This window comes from Malurus melanocephalus, unplaced genomic scaffold (genome assembly GCF_030028575.1).
Source record: "Malurus melanocephalus ecotype Western Australia unplaced genomic scaffold, MMel_1.1 scaffold_339, whole genome shotgun sequence".
NCBI lineage: Eukaryota > Metazoa > Chordata > Aves > Passeriformes > Maluridae > Malurus > Malurus melanocephalus.
In genome coordinates, this window is record NW_026623571.1 from 813,813 (window position 1) to 825,046 (window position 11,234).

At 39.7% G+C, this 11,234-nt stretch overlaps 1 protein-coding gene across 3 annotated transcripts; it reads left to right on the forward strand.

The window, feature by feature from the left end:
* Positions 1-2: 2 nt before the first annotated feature.
* On the forward strand, positions 3-10,990 carry LOC130580486 (coenzyme Q-binding protein COQ10 homolog B, mitochondrial-like). Of its 3 annotated transcripts, none has more exons than XM_057378027.1 (3): positions 3-404; positions 9,048-9,194; positions 10,693-10,990. In XM_057378027.1, the coding sequence occupies exons 1-3, from the start codon at positions 232-234 to the stop codon at positions 10,907-10,909; spliced, it is 537 nt and encodes a 178-aa protein (XP_057234010.1). In that variant the 5' UTR covers positions 3-231; the 3' UTR covers positions 10,910-10,990. The 3 variants fall into 3 exon arrangements, with proteins under 3 accessions (XP_057234010.1, XP_057234012.1, XP_057234011.1); XM_057378029.1 differs by lacking the exon at positions 3-404 and adding an exon at positions 4,542-4,763 and having other exon boundaries at positions 10,693-10,924; XM_057378028.1 differs by lacking the exon at positions 3-404 and adding an exon at positions 5,971-6,071 and having other exon boundaries at positions 10,693-10,924.
* The last annotated feature ends 244 nt before the right edge of the window (positions 10,991-11,234 follow it).

The window sequence follows — 11,234 nt, forward strand, 5'->3', positions numbered from 1 at the left end:
GAGGGCGGTGGGAATGGAARCGYCAAATATGGCTCTGATTCCCCTCAAAACTTCCTTCGCATAGGTGCTGGGCTCTTCCTGAGGCATGTGCCCGCTGGAATTTGGGTGCGCGACTTTGTTTGGCAAACTGCTGGAGCTGTGTTTATCTGCTCAGGGCAGCTGGCCCGGTGCCAACAGGCGGATTGCTAGATAGCGGAATAAAGCATATATATATATGTTTATTGCCACAAAATGGGGGCTCAACCGGATTACAGCGCTTCAGGCAGGTCAAGTCTGCTCAATATTTTAACGAGGGCAGCTGTGTTTACAGCACTGGCAGATGACACCAAACTGGCCAAAACCATTGGCAGGTGGAAGAAGGAATTGAAAATCATGTTACATCGATCCATACTAAGATCAAGGAGGTAAGTTTAACAACAAAAAAACAGAAGTTACTACATATTGGAATTTTAGGTCACTGCGTGAGTTCAAAATGGCAAAAATCGTCAGAAACTGATTACATGGGAAAAGCAAATCAAAGCTATATTATCACCGAAAATCCGGAAGAAAATAAAAACCCTCTAATACTATATTTGAAGTGATAGAGAATCAGGCATTGCTTCATTTACTGGCCAGGATGTGTCAAGGAAAATATTCTAAACACACATGCTTTTGCGGTTTTTCCTTCAAACTTTATGCAGTGAAAATTCACTGGGATGTATTGTTTCAAAGTCTATTAACCCCAGTATTCACTTTCCTACTGGACTCCAGTTTCTTCGCCTCTGATGTTAATTAGATCTTCATTCCTTAGTTTTCCTAATCAGTTTTTTTCCGGGACTGGATGTTTCCAGCTCTGCCAGAGGCATCTGGAGTAGATGTTCGTAAATGGCCACTGATGTTCTGTTGATGTTCTGTTGATAGCCTTTTATCTTTCCGGGCATCTTTTGGGCTACTCCCAGTCGTTGATATGTTAAATCCATTTCCATAGAGTGCTGCTCCTCTCCTAAAAGAACTTTAAAATAATTCCCTTCCCCAAAGCAAGGTCAAACTAAGCCTAGCTGGAGAAATTGATCTTAAAAGCTGTATTGTTTCCTACAAAAAGACTATCCATAGCAACATGCTGCTGCAGTGGAAGTAAATCTAATTCCAGACGATTAAAAATGGTGTTGCATCCAATACCTGGAAAGCAATCACCTCCCTTTTTATCTAGCTCAGTCAAAGCCACTGAAGGTGTTCAACAGAGACATGGACTAACCCAGAATAGTCTGGAAGAGAAGGAGGAACAATCAGATGTTTATGAACATGATCTAAGTGGGAATATAAACAAATTATTTAGCTGTTCTGCGATAATTGACCTCACACCACTTCCACATTTAATTTGGCAATTTTTAACTTCTTTTCCCAGTTCTTTTGGTGTGATATACACACATTCCAGCATCATTATCTACTGTGTACCTAATAACTGAATAGGATTGATTCTGTCCACATGCAAAGCCCTGGGAATGCTCCCTTACAGTCAAGTGTAAGTAAGTGAACAAGCTAATTTTTTATTCTCCCAACTTTTAGTAGTAGTAAAACGCCAAGGCTGGCCACACAACCTAAGTACAAGGTCCATGATTGCTTAATCATACTACGTATCAATGGTATTTCATAACACAGTGTCATATGTAAACTTATGTAGTTTATTTACTGTCATGTGGTTTTATTGTACACCTGCGAAGTTCCTTTTCATTAATATGTATATTTGATTAACCAACTGGTCTTAATATGTATATTTGATTAACCAACTGGTCTTAAGATCTGTCTATGCTTCGATTGATTTGCAGGAGTTTGCTGAACAGGAGTTTGCTGGTAATAATTTACATAACTACATATATACAAATGTTCCTAAGAACAACTGTCATTTGAAGGGGCTGAAGGTCATCTGGTTCTTTGTTCTCAGGATTGTTAAACTCGCAGTTTGCATTTCTAGAAAGATACACTTGCACATACTCATAGGCTACAMAAGGAGATATTTACCAAGCTGCCCAGGGACATGTGATAGTAAGGTTGAAGCAAAATAATTCCCTACTGCAAGAATTGAATGCATGTAACTATTTTAAGTAAATGTCACATGCTCAGATTCACTATGAAGATCAATTTGCAGTAACTCTCTTGTTTCCTCCAGCCTGATTTCCAATTTATGTTAAGCAGAGCAGTGCCATGTTACATTTCCTCTGTTATTAAACAGAGCTGAGCTCAGGGATGAGGTCCCAAGGAACACTTTAGTCATTTTGGAACATGCCATTTCACACGTGAAGGGGGATTATGTGTTGTGAGAGCTAACAGGAATTGTGCTGTGATGAAACAATGAGAAAACTGCTTTGTGCTTGTGTCTCTTCCATGTTTTTCCACCAAATTCTGCATGCTGCCCTGGGTTCTTTATGTCAGCTTGTCAAAGCCCTGACAATGTACTTTTGTCTGCTGAACAATGACTCCACCACACAGCTATCACAGGATATGGACTGGGCTGTTASTGGTTACCAGTCCTATTCAGCCTGCCCAAGTTCCTATCCCTTTTCCACACATACACGTGTACACACAGTTTGCATAGGTTTCTTTATGGATTTGAAATGGATTGGATTTAAGACCCCATAAGCTACAGACCTTCGAGGTCTGCTTTACGTAAGATTCAGGTCCAATTTCATGGGCAGCTTAAGCTGTCACTAGCTGGCACTGGTGCTGAAAGAAGTATCCAGACTCTTTGCCTGTCCTTGAGTCACCCCATCTATTGTGCCAGCAGAAGTTTCTGGCACTGGTTCACTCAAAGAAGGCAGGCATTTGACTACATCCTCGTGCTGCTTATTCCAAAAATAACTTTTAATTTGTATTAACTTTTCCCCACACCCAATGCTAATAAAGAACTGTACAATGAGCTGACATTATGCAAAAAGCTGCAAACCTGGTCTAAACTCCTAGTCCTTCATTCTACTGCAGGTCTGTGCCTAGCTTCATGTGCCAAGGACAGTTCACTGACATTCATGTGTCTGGTAAAGATGAGGACAAAAGTTCTTAAAACAAAGAGAGGAAATATTTAACAGCAGCAGCTATCTTTCAGCTCTGTAGAAACTTCTCACACAATATAAGCAAGAAAAAAACCAGCACAAAATAAAATCTCTTCCAGACCTATATTTGCCTCTGATGTCAACAAGGAATAATGTAGAAACGATCCTTTTTGTCACTGGAATGCCAGTGAGTTAAAAACCCACACTTTGGATGGTAAGCTTTTGGGAGAGGTTGAAATGAGGGCTGCTTTGTGTTCTACAGGACCTGCATAACCTGGACAGAAACCACCCCTGCTTTGCATGTCTCTGCTGGTAAGAATGGGCTGAGGAACATAAATCAAAGATGTGATGGGGCTGTCTCCTGTGCTTCCACAGTCCTGTGGCTCCCGCGAGAGAGACTGAGAGTCTTTTAGTAGATTTTACGCCAAGAGGAACCAGGCTTTGGCCCTGTGTCCCCGTTAGCATAGCTCCCCAGGGCTGGCAGGGGTTGGGTAAGGGCTGCTGCAGACGCAGCGCTCCTCAAGCAGCAATCCTCCCCAAGCCTGCCCCAGCTGAGCCTGGAGTCTGCATGGTTTAGTGCAGATCATGTTCTTCCTTAGCAGTCAAATAAATACAGACAGTACTATTTTGGAAGTGGGACAGAGTAAGAACAAAGTGGCTGGATTTCAAAACTGGCTGTGAGCAATTATGCACTTGAGATTTAAACCTCTTTTGGATTTACAGGCCCACCAAAATCTTATGACTATCTAACAAGTCTAATCCTTTACACGAGTTTACAGCCAAATCCTTTGATTATTACTAACACCAAGGTCACTGGTGCTATATGAAATATTGCAAAATATATGTGATTTTGTGTTTTACCTCCTGATTAATCCACTTGAGTGTGAAATAGGAAATCTGCCCTTAATTCCTAGCTGCATTTGCAGCTCATGTAACTAGCAACTTAATTATCATCCATGCCTCTAGATAATTTTTCTCAGCCTACATGTCTAATTGTGAGATATTTTGAAATCTTTTGAAGGCAAGTATTATTCAAAATTCATTTATACACATTTATACAATGGCTATATTTTTGTCTTCCTCAGCATACCTTTGGCTGCCTAAGGAACAGACTAAATCAGGTGCTCTTTTCAGTAATCTGTAAGAATAGAGCTAGATAAATTGTGTAAAAAATAGCTTTTTTTTGACACAGGGATATGCTCTCCTCATCAAAGATGACTCTTTGCCCACTGAAAGGTGTCCTTAATATTCTTACTTGTTTTTAATAGTACAAACCTCATAACCACAATTTAAACTTAACCTGCTCATGATGGTAAGTGTTGCAAAAAGTAGCACTTAGGAAAAAGAAATCTATGTGGTCATACAGTAGATCTCTTCCAAATAAATCAGAAATGTCTTGCATCCCTCTGGTGTTAAGGATTAATTTGGGCCACTCTTCCTATCAAAGTTAGTAAATACAACTCTCTTTTCCAGCAACAAGTATCAAGCAAGTTGAAGAACTTTAATCTTGAACCTGCCAAGAGAAAACACAAAAGGCAAAAAACCCTCAAAGTGTTTTAGACATTCATCACCTTGGGCTTCTCAACAGTTGACTTTTCAGTTATTCTAAACACTAAAAGGCGTCAGTTTCTCTAAGAGATAATTTCTAATCCACAGTGCAAGCTAGAACACAGAACACACAGGAAGTGAATCCAGCAAATAACAGCAGCATTCGTGGAATTTGCAAAACTCACAGATGAGGTTAGTAATAAGGGTTAGAGAAGGGGAGGACAAGATAAGATTGGAGTTTTGTTTGTATTTCTGGCTTTGCAGTTTGTTTTTTTTGCCTGCACTGGAGAACATAGGTTTTTACTTGTTTCTGGTTTTCATCAAGTTAATAAAAACATGCTGCAGCAGAGCTTATCTGAATACCATACCCTGAGGTGGTAAAGTAAAAGCTGCTCCAATTAGTCTCTGTCATCCAAATTGGTGGTGGTGTTATTGAATGGGTTTGCTAATGGCAAGGACGCTGCAACAGTTAAAAGGAGCACTTTTCTGAAGAGGATACTGTTGGAGGTTTATATAGTTGAACTGGTATTTTTGTCCAGAAATCTTCTCATTTCTTAATGCATTCAGCAGCTTTAACTAAAATTGCTTCATTTACATAGGGTGTAAAATTCTAGTTGTATTTAAATGGGTGGGAATGGGTTCCCCCTATGGTTGAAGGGACATTGCTGGCAATGTATCCAGGCCGGTTTTCTTCTGCATACAGCCCAGATAGACGTGCAAGTTCAGGACATGTAAATGTTACTATTAGTTTAAGATTCTTAGCTCAAGAATCAAGAGTATGCCCGGTACTGAATTAAAAAAAAAAAAAAAAAAAAAAAAAAAAAAAAAAAAAAAAAAAAAAAAAAAAAAAAAAAAAAAAAAAAAAAAATAAAAAAAAAAGAGAAAAAAGCCGATCCAAACTATTTTACGGAAATATATTTTGCAGTCTTAGTGTAACACATATTACACAAAATATGAAATGTGTGATGAGTTATATTTAAACACTAGGTCTCCAGTCGCAGTGTTATTGTAAAACACGCTTTTGTTGAGGGAGTTTGTATTTGAAAGGTGAATTCCGAGGAAGTGTCAGGTAAGGAGTTCTTTGTTTCCACTTGCGGTCAAACGGTGCAGTGTGATTAGAGGCAGGCCCGTTGCCGTACTGTTTGACAATGACTGTAACCCGGTGCGCGCAGCGAGCAGCAGCAGCGGCGGCTCCTCCCGCGGCCCGCCCGGCTCAGGCGCTGTGCGGGCTCAGGCGCTGCACGGGGCCGGGCACGGGGACAGGCACGAAGCCGCTCCCGCCGCTCGGTGGGGGCATCCGCGCGCACAAGCCCAATTATGGCCGCGCGCCGGGCTCGCGCGCCGCCGGGCCAATCAGGCGGAGCGGCGCGGGCGCGCGCGCTGTCCCGTGACCCGCGGCGCGAGCGGCGGCCACAGGCGACAGGCGGGGAGCAGCGGGGCCGGGATGGCGCGGAGCGGTGCGGCGCTCGGCAGGGCGCTGGCCGGAGGGGCCGCCGCCAGGTAACGCGGGGCGAGGCGCGGCGGCCGCGGGCGGGAGACACAGGGACCGCTGGCATGGTTAGAAACTCGCCTCTTTGCCCGAGCCAGTGGCGGAGTTGTGAGCAATCTGTCAAAGGAATTAAAAACTCAGGGAAGCGCCCGGAGGTTTTCTGCTTCAGATAATGCAGCTAGTTCCTTCTCACCTGAGTGTGTGTAAGGATGGCTGCAACAACTTGAAAAAAACTGTATGCTTTGGGAGAAGAGTTAATCTTACAAGCGAAAGAAAAAAAGAGCAGGCAGATGAGAGAAAGTGCACTTTAGAAATCTTAGTGTAAAAGAAAAGGTTCACCTGTTACCACAATTATGGTAGTGCTGTGTTGTAGCCTTGGAGCTGGGGATGCTTCTCTCCTGCAGTTGTTCCCGGAGTGCACTCTACCTCCTGCCACCACCTCGACAGAACCTACTGCGCTGAGTACCAAGGCTTCAAGGGCTCAGGTGGTAAATTAGCCTAGTATGTTTATTCAGACTAAAATGCTATTGAGGACACTTGATGGTACACTCATTTTTCTGGGATACGAACAGCTCTTGGTAAAGAATTTGAATGCGATCAACTCATGTCTCGCAGACCATAAAATCAGATATCACTAATCTGATGAAAGTATCAGTTAGGGAACAACTAACACATTTGCCCTAGCATGCTCCTGGCACTAATTTCAGTCTTTACACTGTGGAGTTAAGAGAGCCCTTTTTTCAAAAACTTTGATATTTAGGCTTATAGAATTGAGTAAGTATTTAAAAAAAATATAAAACCTCAGAATATGGATCACTTACACATGCATGTCATCCACGAGAAATGCTTCCTTTTCAGCTCATGGAAGTTGGCTGATACTGTGATCAGTCCTCAAACGCTTAGGGAGAAAGCAGCAAGTGGAGGAGTGAGTGGTGCCAGTGAGAGCAGTGTGAGTGGAGATGGTTCTGTCACTGGCAGAGGATAAATACAGAGGTGGCAGGTGTGTCGAGAATTGGCTTTTCTTCAGTGGCCCAGGTTCACAAAACTGTGTGATAAGGGATTTCTTAAAGAGGTCTGCTTTCCTGAACTGGCACCTAGCATGTGTGCTATTCTCACAGCATCTGTTCTTCAGATAAAATCGGGAGAGGGATGGATTCTCATCATACTTGTTAGCATTATAACCTCTTAACCTTGCCTTCCTTAAATGGCACTGTAATTGTGAAAAGGTCATTGTCTTTCAGCAGCTGAGAGATTATTTGTAGGGATTGATTTTTAGCCTTGTGGCTGAAACAAGTTTAGATGAAAACTGTATAAAACAATGAACTGGCACAGCCTTACAGTAAAAAACAAACCAAGAGACGAAACCTGGGGACTGGTTTGGATTGTGTCCCATACATAGCCCCAGATAAAGCAATTTAAATCAGCTGTGCAGAATGAGGTCTGCTCCGAACATTTAAACTCCTTCTGTGAATCTGGTTGAGGGAGCTACAATGTTGTTGGCACCCTTCCAGCATTCCTGGAAATATCAAAGCTTTTCCTTAACAGTCATGTACATTCTGTGTGGAAAAAAAGCAGACTTTGTCCACATCCCTTGAGATACTGTTACAAATATTGGCAGTTGTCTAAAGGTTTTTAAAGCGGACCTATCCTTTGTTAATTTTGACACTATACTTCTGTCCCATCTTAGTTTCTTTTCAACTGCAGTGATTACAGTGTGTTGTCAGTCATCACGATTCATATCCCAATTACATTGTTGTTTTTTAAAAAGTCTGTATATTTCGTTTCTAACCAGGTGCTAATAATTATTATTTTCCTCTAAACTCAACACCAATTTATTATTTATCTGTCTCCCGATAGTGACCACATAAGATAATGTACTCAGTCATGGGTAACTATTGTATTTATTTAGAATTCCAAGTTATGTTGATTTTTTAAAGAACATACTCTTATTTCTAATTTAATTTAATTTAATTCAAAATTGGTGACTAATTTGGTGCTTGGGAAAAAGAAAAAAAGACATCTACCTGTTCACTGTGTTTAAAAAAAGCAACAGAATAACCAAACAGACCCCAAAGATGCCTAGTTCTAAGCAGAAGAAGCTGGCTCCATTTTTAACCACATGAATACAGAAATATAGTCCTTGCTATATCATTAGAGAAAGATCAATAAAAAACCTGGGTTACTCTTTAGCTTATGTTTGTAGAGTCATTGAGGGCAAATAGTGGCATTTTTACTTTCCTGGGCCAAAATTCAGAGCTTTTGAGGTAACATTCTGCATCTTAACTGACTTGATGTAAACAAAATCAATAGTTTAGCAGAACAGAACTGTTAAACACAATAAATATTTGTTAGATTTTAGTGTAGATGTTCAGAGGGAACACTGAGATGCAATTTTAAAATTACTAGTACTTTTAAAGGTAATTTGTTACGTTTTATTTACTGTGTTCAAGGTTCTGGTTATATTTTCTGTAGGAAATGTTGAAAGCTGGGTAAACAATGCACCTTTGGAAAGAACTTTCAAAATGAAATTGTCCTTTTAAGAAAAGTGTGGCAGCAGAGAGATTGTAGCAGAGTTCAGTTTACTATCTCCAAGTGAAACCTCCTCTACTTTGTGTATTCCAAACGAGTAAAGTATTGCAAACTATGCCTTGATGTTGCTGTTAAGGAAGCCTGTTCTGCAAACTAATTCCATGTGAGACTTGAATGTGAACTCGAGCTGCCATGAAGGCTGTGTTTAATGAGGCCCTTTGTATTCCACTCTGCCAGTTACTTTCCTCATGACTGAGGGCTATTTTCAGTTTATCTTAAAGGAAAAAAAAAAAGGTGACTCTTGTGTTTTTTACAGTTTGTATATTGTTAGGAGCCTTTGTTTTTCCATCTATTTCTGCTATTTTCTGGAATGTTTTACAACAGATTGTCTCACCTGAATGAATTGTTATTTATTTTGCTGGTATGAAACACATTTAAAAGCATTTTCCCTGTTTCAGGCACTTGGCTTCTTGTGGTGTTCTGATGACCAGAACTGCTCCTTTGCAAGTACCTGTAATGAGCCATACTTTTTCAAGAAATTTCTTCAATGTTGTTGCACCACTAATAAATAAAAGAAAAGAATACTCTGAAAGAAGAATTATAGGGTTTGTATAAAATTGTGGAAAGAGACTTTAAATGCTTATTGATTTTGTGTTTGCTCTAACTAATCCAAAACACTGAAAACACATCCAATACACAGTAGTTCAAAAGACTGAATGTCCCTGAAGACATATGTCCCTATGACTGTGCCCAACTGGAGCCTAGAAAGGAGTTTTGACCTTTAGAATTTGTAGAGATCAGGTTTACCAGCCTGAAATTGAGTAGAAAGAAGTGGGAACCCAAAGCCCGTGGGCCATAGCAAGAAACAGCAGAAATAACTGTTCTATTCCATGAGAAAATAAAAACCAACCTTGAAATGGAATAATACACTAATGATTTCATTTAGTAAAAAGTGAATAAAACAACAGGTGTGAAAACTCTGTTCCGTTGTCTCCCAAATACATACCAATGTTTGCATTTCTATTGTACTTCTCAAGATTTTCTTCTTTCTTTAAAAGAAGAAAAATAATTGGTTGTGTGATGAAGAAATTTAGACACAGAAAAATATTTTGAACTTTTGTTTGCCTTAGAGCTAGTGGGAAAATCCCAGTTAATTTAATGATACTGGGATCTGCGCCCAGTCTCTGGTCCATAACAGTGTGAACTGTTTCTTAGCTTTTTTTTTATTTTTTTTTTTTTACTATACTTAACATTCCCTTATTTGATAGTTCTTGAACTGCAACACATCTTGCCTAAGCAGTTAAAAAGGGTCTTTGTCCAATCGTCCTCACTGCTGAGTACTGTTGAACATATACTTCATTTTAAAGGAAATTAAGCAACTGTTTAATCCCAACTGTTTCAGAGTCAGAATGAAAAATTAAAAACCATAGCTATGTAGTACTGTGCCATGTTGCAGTAGAATCAGCTGAAATGTTGCCTTAATATTGTTTCATCTGATTTCAATATCCTGCTTGAGCCAGGGTGTTGGACAAGATGAGGTCCAGAGCTCCCTTCCRACCTCAGCTATTYTGTGATGCTGGAAGGCTTTTCCATCTATTTTTTCATTAAGTTTTTCCACTTGGGCTAAAATAAGAATGATACTGCTCCTCTGTTTAAACCTTATAAAAAACAGTACTTGAGTTTTAGTATACCTTGTCTTCATAGCCACGAAGTGTGGAATTTTTTTTTTATTTTTTTTTTTGGTGGAATGGTCAAGATCTGCCTAAATGAAGAAACTGTTGTGCTGGAAAAAATGTTTCCATTTGAAATTTATGCATATTTACCTGAAATTGCAGAAAGTAGCAGGCATTAGGTTAATTATTCACTAATGTTACTGCTGGATGGTATGTGATATTTTGCTTCTTTATGCAAAAGCAATTAGCAGTGTATTACTGTTCTTTCATYTTAATTAGCAAAGCTGCATTTCCARTTTCCATAATCAGTAGTAATGACTACATCCACCTTCCAACCACGTATGCCACATATACCATCTTTGAAACTTTTTACTGCTGAATTTGAGGTTAAAATACCTTGTAACTGTAATATTCATGTGTCTGTTTCCAGGTACTCCATGCAGGAAATGTATGAAGTTGTTGCTGTTGTGGAGAATTACAAACTGTTTGTTCCTTGGTGTAAAAAGTCAGATATACTCTCGAAGCGCTCTGGCTACTGCAAAGCACAGCTGGAAATAGGATTCCCTCCTTTAGAAGAGAGATACACATCAATTGTAACCCTAGTGAGACCACATTTAGTTAAGGTAACTGCATTTTTTCCCTCCTAACTATAAATTTCCTTAACTTTTGTGTGTTGAAATTTGAATATTCCAGGAACATTTTGCTTCCAAACGAAATTGATGCTGGAAGTTCTTTGTGTGGCTCAAAACTTGTGTTGCTTTTCTTTAAAGACTTTAGATAAACTGAAGAGAATTTTGCTTTCCTGGGCCAAAATTCAGAGCTTTTGAGGTAACATTCTGCATCTTGACTGACTTCATCTAAACAAAATCAATAGTTTAGCAGAACAGAACTGTTAAACACAATAAATATTTGCTAGATTTTAGTGTAGATGTTTAGAGAGAACACTGAGATGCAAATTTAAAATTTCTAGTA